This window comes from Mobula birostris, unplaced genomic scaffold (assembly GCF_030028105.1).
Source record: "Mobula birostris isolate sMobBir1 unplaced genomic scaffold, sMobBir1.hap1 scaffold_388, whole genome shotgun sequence".
NCBI lineage: Eukaryota > Metazoa > Chordata > Chondrichthyes > Myliobatiformes > Myliobatidae > Mobula > Mobula birostris.
In genome coordinates this window covers 202,858-221,007 of record NW_027276964.1, presented here as the reverse complement: position 1 = coordinate 221,007, position 18,150 = coordinate 202,858, and the positions used below count along the sequence as shown (strand labels likewise).

At 51.3% G+C, this 18,150-nt stretch overlaps 1 protein-coding gene across 6 annotated transcripts in view; it reads left to right on the top strand.

The window, feature by feature from the left end:
• The window catches only part of LOC140193109 (uncharacterized), a 43,143-nt gene extending 30,110 nt beyond the window's left edge, over nt 1-13,033 (top strand). For 5 of the 6 annotated variants that reach the window (XM_072250516.1, XM_072250514.1, XM_072250513.1 and 2 more), the window contains 6 exons: nt 689-892; nt 4,758-4,952; nt 6,312-6,515; nt 7,402-7,587; nt 8,573-10,495; nt 12,049-13,033. In XM_072250516.1, the coding sequence (XP_072106617.1) occupies nt 689-892; nt 4,758-4,952; nt 6,312-6,515; nt 7,402-7,587; nt 8,573-10,495; nt 12,049-12,060 (2,724 nt within the window). In that variant the 3' untranslated portion in view covers nt 12,061-13,033. The remainder of the gene's footprint in view (nt 1-688; nt 893-4,757; nt 4,953-6,311; nt 6,516-7,401; nt 7,588-8,572; nt 10,496-12,048) is intronic. The other variant, XM_072250517.1, reaches the window with a different exon arrangement.
• The last annotated feature ends 5,117 nt before the right edge of the window (nt 13,034-18,150 follow it).

The following is an 18,150-nucleotide window of genomic DNA, read 5'->3' as shown; positions in this document are numbered from 1 at the left end:
ACAGATTCCTGTATAAAGGTGTTTTGCCTTGCCCCTTCCCCTCAGTCCGGGGGCAGACACTCACCGTGGAGGTCGTATTGTACAGCGAATAAAAGCCTTTCAGTATTTTAGCCAACTTCAGTCTTTTGGAGTTATTGAAGGTGCTTCAATTTGTTATCAACGTATGGATAGGAAAGGGTTAGAGGGATAATGGGCCAGACACAGACAAAAAGGACAATGTCAGAGGGGAGTCTTGGTCAGCACGGACTGGATGGGCAGAGAGGCCTGTTTTAGTGCTGTACGATTCTAGGAGTGCTCACCTGGACAGGTCTTTGTTGCTGTCACAGCTTCTACTTCCCCTGTCCTCTCCAGCAGTGTGTCCCAGCTACTCACCCGTCTCTGGGTGAAGAAGGTCTTCCCTCTTGCACTAAATGCAGCTCCTCTAGTTTTCTCACCTTGGCGAAGGTATCTCGCGGCCCTCCACAGACCATAAGATACAGGGACAAGAGTACCTGGGATGTGCTGCCAGAGGAAGTGGTCGAGGTGGGTATAAGTGCAACATTAGAAAGTATTTTGATAGGTACATGGAGGGTCATGGACCAAAGACAGGCATCGGGAACTAGCAGAAAGCATGAACCCAATGGGCCAAAGGGCCTGCTTCCGCACTGAGTAACATTAATGGACCACTTGCCCTCGTCCCTTCCTCCAGCGTCCTGAGAGACATTACGAGGAGATTCCCAAGATCCTGAGGAGGAAGTGCAACGGCCAGGAAGTGCCAGGAAGGGCCGGCGTTCTCAAGGGGACAGAGGCATCCGAAGGGCCGGGAGGGCCAGACAGTAACCCCGGAGCCACAGGGAACGAACGCCTCTGGGGAGAGGAGGATGTGGCCGGGAGCAGCAGTCACTATCAGGAGGTAAGGACCTTTCCCAGTGATCCGTGAGATTCCCGGGAAAAACTCAGTAACAACCCTGGTGCCCTTCACCCACCCCACCTCTCTCTCTCTCTCTCTCTCCAACCGTCCCACCCATGGCTGAGACTTTCTACTCCCTGAAATCCCTTGAATCCCAGACTCTCCGAATCATGGAAGCACCCTCTCCACATCTGCTCTGATGAGGCCTTTCCGTATCCGGGAGGTTTCAATGAGATTCCCCACCCCACCCCCCACTTAACTCCATCAAATACAGGCCCAGAGATGCCACACACTCAACCTGCCCTGCCTGTACCTCTCAGAGTCCTAGATATCTCAGTCCACAGGCCAGAGGTGAGTACTATTAGAACTTTTAAGGTACATGGATAGAAGACATTTAGAGGGAAAGGGGTCAAATGTGAGCAAATGGGACTAACATAATAAGGAAAGGAAAGGAAAGGTTGATCACATCCGGAGTTTCTCCGGTTAGCGGACGATTCCCTCCACGCCTCTCTGACGTAGTGGGGAACCGCGTACGAGGTAAGTTACAGCACTGGTTTGCCGTTGTCTTCTGCCGGGTGAGTTTCCAAAGAGATCACCAGCTGGTAACCCAGCACAACCGCACAGGGGAGCCGGCCGGAGCTGGATTCGAACTTGGGACCTTTCGTCCCGAAGTCCGACGCTGATGCCACTATGCCATAATCAGAACAGAAGAAATAGGAGCAGGAGTCGGCCATCCGGCCCATCGAGCCTGCCCCGCCATTCTGTAAGATCATGGCTGATCTGTCCGTAAACTCAGCTCCATCCACCTGCCTTTTCTCCATAACCCTTAATTCCCCTATGTAAAAACCTATCTAACTGTATCTTAAATATATTTAGTGAGGAAGCCTCAACTGCTTTCCTGGGCAGAGAATTCCACAGATTCACCACTCTCTGGGAAAAACAGTTTCTCATCTTCTCCCCTGAATCTTGAGGCAATGTCCCCTAGTTCTAGTCTCACCTGCCAATGGAAACAAGTTTCCTACTTCTATCTTACCTATCCCTTTCAAAATTTTGTATGTTTCTATGAGATCCCCTCCCATTCTTCTGAACTCCAGAGAGTATAGTCCCAGGTGACTCAATCTCTCCTCACAGGTTAACCCCTTCATCCCTGGAATCAACCTAGTGAACCTCCTCTGCACTGCCTCCAAAGCCAGTATATCCTTCCTTAAGTAAGGAGACCAGAACTGCACACAGTACTCCAGGTGCAGCCTCACCAGTACCCTGTACAGCTGCAGCATGACCTCCCTGCTCTTGAATTCAATCCCTCTAGCAATGAAGGCCCACATTCCGTTTGCCTTCTTAATAACCTGTTATACCTGCAAGCCAACTTTTTGCGATTCATGCACAAGCACTCCCAAGTCCCTCTGCACAACAGCATGCTGCAACCTTTCACCATTTAAATAATAATCCGCTCTTCTGTTATTCCTCCCAAAGTGGGTGATCTCGCATTCACCAACATTGTATTCCATCTGCCAGACCTTGGCCCACTCACTTAACCTATCTATATCCCTCTGCAGACTCTCCACAACCTCTGTACAATTTGCTTTTCCACTCAGTTTAGTGTCATCAGCAAATTTTGCTACACTACACTCAGTCCCCTCTTCCAAATCATCAATGTAAATGGTAAACAGCTGCGGCACCCCACTCACCACTGACTGCCGACCGGAGAAACACCCATTTATACCAACTCTCTGCCTTCTATTGGTTAACCAATCCACTATCCACACCAATACACTTCCTCTGACTCCATTCATCCATATCTTATTTATAAGTCTCTTGTGCGGCACCTTATCGAACTCCTTCTGGAAATCCAAGTATACGACTTCCACCTGTTCCCCTCTACCCACCGCACTCATTATGTCCTCAAAGAACTCCAGTAAGTTTATCAAACAGGACCTGCCCTTTCTGAATCTATGCTGCATCTGTCTAATGGAACCACTCCTTTCTAAATGTTTTGCTACTTCTTCCTTAATGACAGCTTCAAGCATTTTCCTGACTACAGATGTTAAGCTAACTGGCCTATAGTTGCCCGTCTCTCGCCTACATCCTTTTTAAAAAAGCGGCGTGACATTTGCTGTCTTCCAATCCGCCGGGACCTGCCCAGAGTCTAGAGAGTTTTGATAAATGATTATCAACGTGTCCACTATAACCTCCGCCAATTCCCTCAGCACCCTGGGATGCATCCCATCAGGACCAAGGGACTTATCTACCTTCAGGCCCTCCAGTTTTCTCATCACTATCTCTTTAGTGACAGTGATTTTATCGAGGTCCTCACCTCCCATTTCGTCCATAACATCATAATTTGGCATATTAGATGTGTCCTCCACCGTGAAGACTGACACAAAATAGTCGTTCAATGCCTCGGCCATTTCCTTATCACCCAGTATCGATTTCCCCTACTTGTCTTCCAAGGGACCTACGTTGACTTTAGCCACCCTCTTCCACTTTATAAATTTATAAAAACTTTTGCTATCTGTTTTTATATTTTGTGCTAATTTACTTTCATAGTCTTATCTTCCCTTTCCTTATTTCTTGTTTAGTTGTTCTCTGTTGCTTTTTAAAGTTTTCCCAATCCTCCAGTCTCGCACTACTGTTTGCGATTTGGTACACCTCCTTCTCCTGGCTCCCTCAATTCAGCCTGTAGGACCTCATCCCGCTTTCTTCCTATATCGTTAGTACCAACATGCACCATGACAGCTGGCTGCTCACCCTCCCCTTTCAGAATGCCCTGCAGCCTCTCCGAGACATCTCTGACCCTTGCACCCGGGAGGCAACACGCCACACAGGAGTCCCGTTTGTGGCCACAGAAGCTCCTCTCTATTCCCCTTACCATGGAATCCCCTACCACAACAGCTCCACCACTCTTTTTCTTGCCCTCATGCACAGCAGAGCCACCCATGGCTAGCTCAGGTTGGGACCCCAGATGGCATCAATATTGATACTAGATTGGGGAGTCTTGTTGATCGTGAAGCAGGTTACAATGAATTACAAAGAGATGGTAATAGGTTGGGGAACTGCGCAGAGGAATGGCAAATGGATTTCAACTTGGATGAGAGTGAGGCGGTGCATTTTGAACATTCAAACCAGGGTAGGATCTAGACTGTAGATGTCAGGGCTCTGACGAGGGTTGTGGATCAGGGGGACCTGGGAATACAAGAGCACAGTTCACTGAAAGAAGCTGCACAAGCGGACAGGGTGGTGAAGAATGCTGGCCTTCATCAGTCACGCCATCCAGTTTGGGAGGAAGGACATTATGTTGCAGTTGTCTAAGTTGTTGGTGAGGCCACACTTGTACAAAAGAGATTCTGCAGACACTGGAAATGTTGTGCAACACACTCAAAATGCTACAGGAACTCAGCGGGTCAGGCAGCATCTATGGAAGTAGTATAGTGTACAAAGGAAAGACATTGCCAAGCTGGGGAGGGTGAAGCCTGGAGCAGATGGAGGGGAGAGCTTGGCCAGGGTGGGTCTTTATGTAGGAGATTCAGCAGTGACCTCATGAGGGGTATGACGAAGGTGGAAGGTCACAGTCTTTAACCCAGGGCTGGGGCTCCAAAACTCAATGGCACAGATACAAGACAGAGGCAAGAGATTTCAAACTGAGTTGGGAGGTAACGTCTTTACGCAGAGGGTAGCGAGCTGCCAAATGAAGTGCTCCAGGTGGGTACAACACAACAGCCATTTTGATAGGTACATGGAGGGGAGGGGCTTGGAGGGTTACAGACTGAGGACAGGAAACTGACGTGGTTGGCATGGACCAGATGGGCTGAAGGACCTGTTTCCACACTGTATCACACCGATGGATAACCTGCCCTCGTTCTGTCCCCAGCGTCCCGAGGGACATTACCAGGAAATTTCCGATATCTTGAGGAGGAAGTGGAGTGGCCACGGAGTAGGAGGACAGACCGGTGTTCCTGGGGAGGCGGAGGCGTCCGAGGGGCCGGGAACGCTGGACGGTGAACACGGAGCCACAGAGAACAGGGGAATGAAGGACACAGCCAAGAACAGTGGTCACTATCAGAAGGTCAGGAGCTTCCCACTTCACCTCAAGATTCCTAGGAGAAATCCAACTTTCCTGGACTGCTCTTGGTCTCCTCATAGCTTCTGTGACATCTGCCCACTGCACCTCTCTCTCTCTCCAACTATCCCACCCATGGCTGAGACTTTCTATTCCCTGAATTAGGCTGTGTCCTTAGATCCCAGTCTCTCCAAATGATGGAAACATCCTCTCCTTCACATGTTCTACCAGTCTGTTGTTGCCAGTACAATCTTCTGGGTATGAGGAAGGTGGTTTGTCATAGTCTTTACCCCAGGGCTGGGGCTCCAAACTTCAATGGCACAGATACATAGATAAGAGGGGAGAGATTTAAAAGAGACCTAATTCTTCACACAGAGGGTAGTGGGAACCTGGAAAGAGCCACCAGAGGAAGTGGTCAAGATGTTGGCTATGAAGGGATCAAAACATTGAACTCGAATAGATTAAGGATGCGGGAAGTAGACAAACCAGATGTTTTTGTTCTTGCCATGTGCTTGAAGTAATGGAGGCTGCCATTTTGTGAAGCTACTCCATAATCTCCATTTTGTGAGCTGTCTTGGGACTAGTTTTGCTCAGGAATAGTTCTACTGAAATGCTTTAAAATGGATGCAGTGATCCTCCTGATAATCGGCTGATCTCGGAATAATTTCCAATCAAGAAGTTGGTTGTGAGGTGTTCTTTGGTACAACTGAACATGCAGGTTTAAAACTAGGGGAGTTTGTGTCTGACCAAAAAACTGGCTGATTCGGTACAAAGAGACATTAGTTACCAGCTGTCACTTGCAGAAGGGCAGTAAAATGACCCAGGCTTGGACCAGAGCCAATGGGAATCGGACACAGGTCAGTCAGGTAACCTCGAGCCGACAAGACGAAACGCAACATCGAAAGACTATAAGAATGAAGGGCTTCGATGCAAAGTGGTGAGATCTCCAGACACTAAGTATGGCAAGAAAGAGCCCCATGCCAGGGACGGGGAGAAAAATGTAGCCAAATGGGGATCCTCTGTTTTAGTGTTATAAATTGGACAAGTGGTCTGAGAGAGTATTGGTACAGAGGGAACAGCAGAATTCATGTTTTAAGTTGTTGTCCTGGGATCAACATAATTATGTTGTGTTTTGTGCAGAAACAATGTGTGAACTTTGATTGGTTAGGTGTTGCATTGTGAATTGCCTAACCTGGATTGCAACACAAGACGCTTTTGATGGGTACATGGAGGGGGAGGGGGTGCTTGGAGGCTTGTGGACTGAGGATAGGAAACTGTCGTGGTTGGCATGGACCAGATGGGCTGAAGGGCCTGTTTCCACACTGTATCACACTGATGGATAACCTGCCCTCGTTCTGTACCCAGCGTCCCGAGGGACATTACGAGGAAATTCCCGATATCTTGAGGAGGAAGCGGAGCGGCCAGGAAGTGGGAGGACGGGCCGGAGTTCCCGGGCAGCCGGAGGCGTGCAAGGGGCCGGGAACTCTGGACAGCGACTCCAAAGCCACAGGGAACGTAGGTCCCTGGGGAGCGAAGGGCATGGCTGGGGATAGCAGCAACTATCAGGAGGTAAGGAGCACCCCCCCCCCCCACCACCCTAACATTCCCGAGAAAAGTTCGGAAACAGCATCCAGTGTTTCTGCAGTCTCTGCCCCTTTGCCCACCTCCTGACTTTCTCTGGCTGAGACTTTCAGCTCCCTGATTAGGCCATGCCCTCACATCCCAGACACCCTGACTGAAGGAAACACCCTCTCCACGTCCTCTCTGTCCACGCCCTTCAGTAGTTGGGAGATTTCAATAAGTATCCCCCCTCCATCTTGCTAAGCGCCATAATTTTGTACACCTCAGTCCACTGCCTTGTGCTGAGCACATTACAACATTTCGGGGTCACTTGGAGAGACACAGGGAGAGGAAATATTTAGAGGGATATTGGCAAATGGGACTGGCTCAAGTTGGGACAAAGGCCTGTTTCCATGCTGTCTGACTCTGTGACTCAATTATGTCTCCAGTTAATGTCTAATTCCAGTCTCTCCAGATAGCTCCATCCCAGGTGATGAATCTCCTCTGCACCTTCCCTGTCGGTCTTGGATCCAGTACATTACAATCCTGTCCGACCTTTCCTCTGCAGAGAACTCCTAGGTGCTCCAGCCCCTCCCGCAACTTCCCAATGATGGATGGGGTCAGTGGATTAACTGGATGCTGTAAATTACCCCTCTAGTCTGTGGGTGAGGGGTCAAATCCCCCGGGGGGGGGGGATTGGGGAGAATGAAATGGGGATGGATGTAGATGGCTGGTTGGTGGTCGGTACGGACTGGGTGGGCCATAGGGCCTGTTTTGATGGACGAGGGGTAATAATTTGGCCCTTCCAACCCTCCAATCCCGCTGGCCCTGGGCCCCTTGGGAGAATCAGGAGAGGAGAACACTGACAGATTACTTGACCTTGCCACCTCCCCAGCATTCCGAAGGACACTACGAGGAGATTCCTGGGATTCTGAGGAAGAAGCAGAGCAGCCAGGAAGCGGGTGCGTGGGGCGGCACTCCCAGACGGCCAGAACCGCCGGACAGCGACCCCGGAGCAACAGAGAACGTTCGACTCCGGGGGGAGAAGGACGTGGCTGGGAACAGCAGTCACTATCAGGAGGTAAGGGCCCTTCCCATCCCACCCCAAGGTTCCTGGGAAAAGCTCAGAAATAACCCCCGACCTTCCTGGAGGGTCCCCGGTATCCCCGCAGTCTTTGCCCGTTTCCCCTATCTTGCCTCCCTTTTTCCAGCCGTCCCTCCCCCTGGCGGACACATTCCACTCCCTCAGAGTCTCCCCTCGGATCCCAGACTCTCCGAATGATGGAAATATCCTCACCATGTGTTGAGGTCTTCAGGCGTCTGGGAGGTTTGAATGAGATCCAACCAATCCTACCGAACTCTACCAAGATGCCAAAGTCTCAAACTACTCGATCCGCACAGCTCAGTCTACAAGCTGGAGGAGGGCACAATTGCAACATTTAGGGGATTCTTAGGAAGGGACATGGGTAGGAAAAGTTTAGAAGGATAGGGGCCAAACGTGGGCAAATGCAGGGAGGGACTTTGGTTGGCTCGGACAGCAATCCCTCCCCTCCCCACTCCCGCCAACCCAGAGTGTCCCACTGCATCAGCAGAGAAAGTCGGATTGAACCTGAGGTCTCTGGAGCTGTGTGCCGGCTGATCTCCGACACAGACAGCTGGCCTCCCCCCACCCCCCCACCAGGCCCAAAGTGAACCCATGGATGATGCTGGGTGTGAGCCCGTGGCTGTGGGGAGGGAAAACAGACCTTTCCAGTCCTGGTCTTCGCCCTCCGGCCTGCTGGGACCCCAGCCCTCAGCTGGCGCTCTCACTCCCAAGCGCACGGCCTGATCTCACAACTCAAGGCAGGGCCCTGGTGTGGGCCCAGCCTGGAGCTTGAGTGCAGGACAATCCCACGTCACTGGAGGCTGGAGATAGGAATCCATAATGCCAGTTGGACTCTCTCTCCCGTGCTGCATTCTGGCCTGGAACCGGCAAGGTTGGGCCTGGTGTAATCATGGCGTGGGATTGGCGTGACACGAGTGGGTGATTGAAACGGTCCCTAACCTCAACCCTCCTTCCATGGCAGATCGATGAAATGCGGCGGGTGATGGATCTCCTCACCCGCCCGGTGCCCAGGCCGCCCGCGGCCACCTACACCGCAGTGAAGAAGCCGAAACGTCACGTTTATACAGAACCAGATCTGGCGCCGGGCCGAGGACCTCGCTGGGCTTCGGGGGAGACACACACCTACGCTGAGCCAGGCCAGGGGACGCGGGGCGGTGGCGATGGGAGCCCGGGCAGACAGGAGACCCGCCACCAGTATGCAGAGCTGGACCCACAGCCAGGTCGGAGCGCCAACTACTACGCACCCGACCCCACCCGGGGGCCTCCCACGGCAACGACCTCTAACACCATGGCCCAACTCCCACTGGACTCTGCTAGCACAACATTCAATCCCAGGATCCAGTCAATACCAGGCCCTGACAGAGGCCTGTGTTCTGCCGACCTGACGACTGACCCCAAACTCCGGCCTCTGCCTGACCCTAAGGGGAGACTCAGACCCACTGCCTCTACCTCTGACCTGACGGCCCGGCCTTTACCAGAACCTGATTGGAGCTTGAGGCCAGATGACCTGACATTTGACTCGACAGCCCGGCCTTTGCCAGACCCTGCCGAACTTAACCCTGAACTCAACACCAAAACTAGGACCCTCCCTGACCCCAAGGGGAGCCTGAGGCCAGCTGCCCTGACCTTTGAGCCCACATTCCGGCCTTTGCCAGACCCTGATTTAAGCCTCAGGCCTTCTGACCTGACCTTTAACCCCAAAACACAGTTACTACCTGACCCTAAAGGAAGTGTGAGGCCCACTGATTTGACCTCTGAATCCAAGAACCAGCCACTGCCTGACCCTAAAGGAAGTGTAAGGCCTACTGATCTGACCTCTGAGCCCAAAACCCAGCCAATGCCAGAGGCTGATTGGAACTTGAGCCCTGCTGACCTGACCCCTGACGAGATGGTCCGGGCCTTGCCAGAGCCTGAATGCAGCCCAACTCCTACTGATCCCATCCTTGGTCCGAAAACCCAGCCACTGCCTGACCCCAAGGGAAACCTGAGGCCTGATACGCTGACCTCTGACACCACAGCTCGGCCAAATTCTGATCAGAGCCTGAGGCCCATCAGCCGGACCTCTGACCCTGGCACCCCACAACTGGAGAATCCTGACCTGAAGACTGGCCGGAGCCCACGACCCCGCATTCCCGCCAAGCCATCCACCATACCTGCTATCTCTGATCCGGTCGCACAGCAGGCACCGGGGCCTGAGCATGGTCCCCTGCCTGGGGAGGCTGTTCCACCCATCTATGCCCAGCCAGTGCGGAAACGCCGCGGCCCTGCCCCCCAGCTTGACAATGCAGTGTACGGGGCCTTGCCCGGTGCTCCGCTGCCCACTCTCCGCCCAGACACTCAACCCAGGCCAGCTCCCCGGTTTCTGGGTACCCGGCCAAGTCCAGGGCCAGGCTCTCCAGAGGCCACATCCAGGCCCCTTCCCAACCCACCCAAGCCAGCACTGAGACGAACCCTTGCTCCACCGGGTACAAGCCCAAAACCAGGCCTCAGCCCACTGGAGAATGCCCCACCAGGTCCCGGACTAGCAGACACAGCCTGGAGAGTAGGCCTCAGCCCATTGGATGAAGGGCTGAGACCAGTCCCTGTCCCACCACGGAGCGTTGCAAGGCGGGTCCATGGCCCACTGGAGACAGGCCTGAGACTAGGCCCCAGCCTGCAGGACACTGACCTGAGGCGAGTCCCTGGTCCATTGGATACAAGCCTGAGACCAGCTCCCAGGCCACCAAAGAGCCAGCTGCGCCCCTGCCCCCCAACTTCCCGCCCTACCCCAGGACGCTCGGGCTCACCAAGACGGAGTGCAGTACATCCTGGCTCGGTGGAGATGGATGTCAACCTGTATGAGAGTGTTCTGGACTACCAGCGACCTTCCCCAGCCTGCAGAAGGGTAAGAGCTCTGAACTATCCTGTGTTCAACTTGAAGGGGAGGGTGGAGGGGTAAGGGGGAGGTGTCAAGTGCATCTATCTCCAACCTCCATCCCAGCTGATCTCAAGCACCTGGGGGTGGGGGTGAGTATGGTCCAGTGTTTGACTGAGGCTCTTTGACATTGATAGTGCCTGGTTGGGGCGGGGGAGAGGTAGCTACCATCTCTCCAAGGCCTACAGTCATCGGTAGAGCCTGGGAGCAGGGCTGAGTGGTGATTGCGTTGCACTGAGGCCTAGCATCATTGATGGAACCTGGGAGTAGGAGTGAGAGAACTCCTGTGAGCTTGGTGGAGCCGGGGGAGAGAGACTGAGTAGTGACCAGTGTCTAATGGAGGCCTCGAATCATAGATGGAGCCTGGGAGTGGTATTGAGTGGCATCCATGCAGCACTGAGGGCTGGGAAGAGGAGGGAGGGGTGTCCACCCTTACTCCAGGCCTGGGGAGTGGGTATGCACTCCATCCCCACCAGGGGGTTCCACAGCCCACAGTACAGATCCTGGATGTCCCACCTCTCAGTTCATTTTACAAAGTCAGCCTTTGCTTCATTAGTTCCGGGAAACCAAAGGCAGGGCCGAGAACAACTTGGCGAGCAGGGAGTGAGAGCCCTCGGAGACGGGGCTGAAAGACTCACGCTCATAGGAGCAATCGGCACTGCTCAGCTGGGTAATTCTGAACACAAAACCATACTGCACAGGAACAGGCCCCTCAGATCACCATGCTGTACTGAACTATAAGTGGCCAACTAAACTAAGCCCTCCTGTCCATACAATGGCCATCTCCCTCCACTGGGTAACGTGACACTCTGAAACATCTTCAAGTAACTGCCTTTCCCCGTCTCCCAGGTGCTCACCGCCCTGACATCTCCTCTGAACAGCCAGCATCTTTTCTGTGGGGTTAAAATGTCTAACACTAGAGGGCCTGCACTTAAGGTGCGAGGGGCAAAGTTCAGAGGAGATGTGCAGGGCAGCTTCTTTGAAGCACACAAGGTGCCTGGCATGGGGTGATGGTGGAGGCAGATATGATGGAGGTGTTTAAGAGGCCCTGAGATGTACGGACAAAGGGGACCAGGTGTCAATAGGTTGAATAGTTTAGCACATCATCACAGGCCAAGGGGCCTGTTCCTGGTGCTGAGTTTTATTTCGAGATACCGCACTGTAAACAGGATCTTCCACCTAACGAGCCTGCCTCGCCCAATTACACCCCCGTGACAAATTAACTTACTAACCTGTGCATCTTTAGAACGTGGGAGGTACCCGGAGGAAACTCTGTGCTGTCACGGGGAGGAAGTATAAACTCCTTACTGATGCAGATGGCAGGGGAACTGAACCCGAAAAGGTCGGTACGGTAGTAGTGTTAGTCTAACCGGTACAGCACCGTCTGTTATGATCTGTATTAAAAAGAGCTTCTCCTAAGAAAGGGAGAACAACTGAACGATGGTGTCACTTCTGTGATCACAGCTCGTGACCTTCCCCCACGCCTAGCTCTGACAACCCGGGCTCTCTCTATTCCTCTGCAGGGTGAGCCCTGACTCGGCCCCATCCCAGGAGCAGGAAGCACGGCCGAGAAGGACCAGGAGCCGATGGGCTGGTGGATGCCGGAGAGGGATAGAAGCGAGGGTCTCGTCTTTCCTCCCCTCCCAACCACGCAAGCTGGTTGAGCTGACACACTGCGCTTGGCAACCTGGAGCCATCTTTCGCGAGTCACAGTGAGACATGGGGACTGGAGGAGGCTCCTCTGTTCGGAACGCGGGCCCTCCGAAATGTGTTCAGCCCACTGACCCAGCCGAGGCTCGGCGAGCTCGGAAGGGTCACGGGCCAATGAACAAAAGTTAGCTGGGGGGGGGGGGGGAATTCATCCCTTCCGGCTGCACACCTCCTTCCCGGAGAGTGTGGGAACTGAAAACTCCACAGCTACAGAGGCTGAGATGAAAACAGACAACACTGGTCAGTCAGCATCTATGGAGTCAAACACTTAACGCTTGGGGTCTGCGGTCAGCTTTCAAGCTCGTTATCAAAGTACGTATGGCATCTTCAACCTTGAGGTTCTTCTTCCAGCAGGCGCCCACAAAACAAAGAAATACCACGGAACCCGCGGAAAAAACGACGCCCAACAGGAGTGCAGGAGCGACGGAATCCAACGTGCAAACGAGGACAAATCGAGCAAATAGAAAAAATGTGAATGAGTTGTAAAGCCCCGAAAGCGAAGCTACAGGCTGCTCCAATGTAGACCTGAAACATCAGCTCTCTCTCTCCCCACAGATGCTGCCTGACCTGCTGAGTGTTTCCAGCGATTGCTGGGTTTGATATTTTAATTCACCCCGTTTATCTCTCGTCTAAATGTGTGAGACGCTTTTTAACTTAAAAACTCGTCTACGCGTCAGGTTTGTTTTCACTATCTTACAGGATGTGAAATTTGCTGTTTAGCGGCAGTAGTACAGAGCAAAGTCATAAAATTGCTGTAAATGACCAAAAACAATAAACATGCATCAAAAGCAGAACGAGACAGTGTTCATGGGTTGGTTCCTTATGGTTATTACTGGGGACAAGCCCCCACTACCTGTTAAATACGCTCAATGGCGTGCATCTCAAATCGTCTCTGACAACCGGGTCCAGCTCCTGGCCTTCACGTGTAGCTTAGCTACTAAGCCCGGTGGAACCGCTTCTACTGACAGGAGATCAGTACGCCGGTCTTCATCAGTCAGGGCACTGACTATAGGAGTCGGGATGTCGTATTTTAATAGTTCTACAAGAGGTTGGTGAGACCGCACTTGGAGCATCAAATCAATAACACGAGAAATTCTGCAGATGCTGGAAATCCAAAGCAACGCTCACAAAATGCTGGAGGAGCTCAGCAGCATCTAAGGAAACGAATAAACAGTCGACGTTTCAGAATGAGACTCTTCTTCAGGACGGGAAAGGAAGGGGGAAGACGCCAGAATAAAAAAGTTGGGGGGAGAGGATCATCTCCGTAGCATCTGCTCTCAGGATGAGGCTTTTCATTCTGGAACTAAGGAGATGTTCTCCTTCAAAGAAAGGGGCTTCCCTCCCTCTACCATCAATGCTGCCCTCACCCGCATTTCTTCCATTTCACACACGTCTGCCCCCACCCCATCCTCCTGCCACTTCACCAGGGATAGGGTTCCTCTCGTCCTTACCTACCACCCCCCCCCCACCATCCTCCATGTCCAGCACATAAGTCTCCATAACTTCTGCCATCTCCAACGGAATCCCACCACCATCTTTCCTTCCAGGTGAGGTGGCACTTCACCTGTGAGTCTGTTGGAGCAAACTACTGTATCCGATACTTCCGGTGTGGCCTCCTGTATATCGGTGAAACCTATGTGGACTGGGATACCACTTTGCCGAGCACCTACACTCTGTTCGTCAGAAAGAGTGGCTGCCCATTTTAATTCCACTTCCCAATCCGACTTATCAAGACCATGGCCTCCTGTACTGCCGCAATGAGACCACACTCAGGTTGAAGAGGCAACACCTGATTTTTCATCTGGGTAGCCTCCAACCTGATGGAATGAATATAGATTTCTCCAACTTCCGCTAATTGTCCCCCTCCCAATAACTCAAGGCTTCCAGTCCCAGTAACATTATTTCCCTCTCTCACCTTATCTCCTTACCTGCCCATCACCTCCCTCTGATGCTCCCCTTTCCTTTCTTCCATTGCCTTCTGTCCTCTCCTATCAGATTCCCCAACTCTCCAACCCTTTCTCTTTCACCAATCAACCTCTCAGCTCTTTACTTCACCCCTCTGCCTCTCCCAGTTTCACCTATCACCTACTACATTGTACTTTTTCCTCCCCTCCCTGCACTTTCTTACTCTAACTTACTTTTTCTCGCCAGTCCTGATGGTCTCGGCCTAGAAAGTCGACTGTTTTCCATAGATGCTGTGTTCCTCCAGCATTTTGTTTGTGTTGTTAGGAGGGGAAGCTGGAAGGTAATAGGTGAGTAGGAAAGGTAAAGGGCTGGAGAGGTAGGAATCTGATAGGAGAGTGGACCATGGGAGAAAGGGTGATGATAGGCAGGTGAGATGAGGGGAGGGGCCAGAATGGGGAATAGGAGCATTGTGTGCATTTCTGATCACCCCCCTACAAGAAGGATGAGATCAAACTGGAAAGGCTGCAGAAAAAATCCACAACACGGAGATGTTACCGGGACTGGAGGGCTTGAGTTACAAGGAGAGATGGGACAGACTGGGACTGTTTTCCTTGGAGTGGAGGAGGCTGAGGGGCGACCTTATAGAAGGTTATAAAACCATGTTAGGGAATGAGATAGGTCAGGTGACAGAGGTATGTGTTGGGGAGCACTTTGGGTCCAGTGATCACAATACCATTAGTTTCAATATAATTATAGAGAAGGATAGGTCTGGACCCAGGGTTGAGATTTTTGATTGTAGAAAGGCTAACTTTGAGGAGATGCGAAAGGATTTAGGAATGGATTGGGACAATTTGTTTTATGGGAAGGATGTATTAGAGAAATGGAGGTCATTTAAAGGTGAAATTTTGAGGGTACAGAATCTTTATGTTCCTGTTATGTTGAAAGGAAAGGTTAAAACTTTGAGAGGGCCATGGTTTTCAAGGGACATTGGAAACTTGGTTTGGAAAAAGAGAGATATCTACAATAAATATGGGCAGCATGGAGTAAACAAGGTGCTCAAGGAATATAAAGAATGTAAAAAGAATCTTAAGAAAGAAATTAGAAAAGCTAAAAGATACGAGGTTGCTTTGGCAAGTAAGGTGAAAATAAATCCAAAGTGTTTCTACAGTTATATTAATAGCAAAAGGATAGTGTACAAATAGCAGGGGCTCTGACAGAAATATTTCAATAGTCATTAGAAACGGGGATGGTGCCAGAGGATTGGCGTATTGCTCATGTTGTTCCATTGTTTAAAAAGGGTTCTAAGAGTAAACCTAGCAATTATCGATCTGTGAGTTTGACGTCAGTGGTGGGTAAATTGATGGAAAGTAACTGTCAGATTGGAGGCTGGTGACTAGTGGTGTGCCTCAGGGATGTGTACTGGGTCCAATGTTGTTTGTCATATACATTAATGATCTGGATGATGGGGTGGTAAATTGGATTAGTAAGTATGCAGATGATACTAAGATAGGTGGCGTTGTGGATAATGAAGTATGTTTTCAAAGCTTGCAGAGAGATTTAGGCCAGTTAGAAGAGTGGGCTGAAAGATGGCAGATGGAGTTTAATGCTGATAAATGTGAGGTGCTACATTTTGGTAGGACTAATCAAAATAGGGCATACATGGTAAATGGTAGGGCATTGAAGGATGCAGTAGAACAGAGGGATCTAGGAATAATGGTTCCCTGAAGGTGGAATCTCATGTGGATGGGGTGGTGAAGAGGGCTTTTGGTATGCTGGCCTTTATTAATCAGAGGATTGAGTATAGGAGTTGGGATGTAATGTTAAAATTGTACAAGGCATTGGTGAGGCCAAATTTGGAACATTGTGTACAGTTCTGGTCACCGAATTATAGGAAAGATGTCAACAAAATAGAGAGAGTACAGAGAAAATTTACTAGAATGTTATCTGGGTTTCAGCACCTAAGTTACAGAGAAAGGTTGAACAAGTTGGGTCTTTATTCTTTGGAGCATAGAAGGTTGAGAGGGGACTTGATAGAGGTATTTAAAATTATGAGGGGGATAGATAGAGTTGACGTGGATAGGCTTTTTTTTATTGAGAGTAGGGGAGATTCAAACAAGAGGACATGAGTTGAGAGTTAGGGGACAAAGTTTAAGGGTAACATGAGGGGGAACTTCTTTACTCAGAGAGTGGTAGCTGTGTGGAACGAGCTTCCAGCAGAAGTGGTAGAGGCAGGTTCAATATGGTCATTTAAAGTAAAGCTGGATAGCTATATGGACAGGAAAGGAATGGAGGGTTACAGGCTGTGTGCAGGTCGGTGGGACTAGGTGAGAGTTAGCGTTCGGCACAGACTCGAAGGGCCGAGATGGCCTGTTTCCGTGCTGTAATTGTTATATGGTTATAAGAAGGGTGTAGACAATGTGGATGGTCAGGGTAGGGCACAGGTTTAAGGTGAGGGGAAAGATTTAAAGGGATGTATTTTTTTTCACCCAGAGGAGGCAAGAGGGGATTTCAAAGGGTCACTACAGGTAACCTTTTCAGAGGGTGGTCCATTTAATAAGAGCTTGAGGGGCAACTTCTATTTATTTTACATAGCAGGTAGTAGATAGATGGAACAAGCTGCCAAAAAGGAAGCTGTCCAGGCAGATACTGTACAGCACAAGAACACGACCTTCAGCTCAAATTAGCTACATTTAAGATGTTAACAGGTACAAGGATGACAAGAGTTCATTGAACGTGGATCTCCAAGCTGGGCCCTCCCGTCAGTACTGTTTTCCAGTGTTTGCCTGGTGCAAGGCACAGGTCTGTGTTCACCTGCAGCTGCACGACATGTGAGGAACCGGTCTTGCAAAAACATGGCTCTGGCTCCAGGACATCCATACAGCATCAATCTCCAGGGCAGGCCACTCAGGGACAGGCTATATTAATACTTCTTGTACCCATGTCTTTCTGTTGTAATTATGTGCTGAGTGTGACTGCACCTCAGCCCCAGAGGAGCACTGTGGCTGAATGACAATTAAACTTGAACTTGAAATAGAGGGAGATGGGCCAAGTGCTGGGAAATGGAATGCTTGAATCTTGGTTGGTATGGATACGTATGGATCACGGGTACCATTGTGAACTTTAATGGAAAGGAACACTGGAGAAAGTTGTTACTCTGTGGGTGGGGAAGGACAACATCTTGCCTGCCTCTGCCACTAGGTGGCTTCACATTTACCTGTTCAAAATTTACCTCGTCTCCCTGACAGCCACTCCTCTCCATTGAGCAGTCGGGCCCTACTCGCTGCTGCTGGAGATGGGTCTGGAATTGATCCAGTTTTCTGAACATTCCAGGTGCAGCACTCAGAGCCCAGTGGAGGTGGCGGGTTGGGGGTACTGGGGGCAGGGGGCCAAGGGAATATGCCTTCCCCACTGTAGGGTGACATCTGGATCTGACAATAGACTTGGGAGTGACCAACAGCCATCTGTGCCCTACCGCAGCTGCTGTGAGTGCAGAAGGGAGGGGCTGCACTGGGACACATGAGGAGAGGACCCCCTCCCCCCACCACAGGCAGTGTCCCTGCGACAGGACACCACAGGTCCAGGAAGAGTTCAGCACAGAGCAATGGGACTCACACAGAGGGCACCTACTGCAAGGGGTGTGGGGAGAAGGGGGAGGTGTGACAGGGGAAGGAGACAGAAACAAAGGGGAGGGGTAGGTAGAGACAAGGGCAGCGTCAGAGGCTGAGGGGGAGTGTGGGCTGCGTGGTGCCCAGATCCTACAGGGGGCTTCCTTGGCCGAAGGCCCAACTCGATGGCCAAGGAACGAGAGGGGAGAAGACAGAGCTTGTTGTTATCATTCCCCTGTTTCTGCCTTCCCTCCCACACCCCAGCTCGGATACCTCTAGTGTCTCTACCGCTACACTCGTTCACCAGTTCCTCAGACGCTGAGCTTAGTAAGTTGGTGCCGGAAGCATAGCAATATTTGCAGGCTAACCCTGCACATCCTCGGACTGTGTTGGTCATTGACGCAA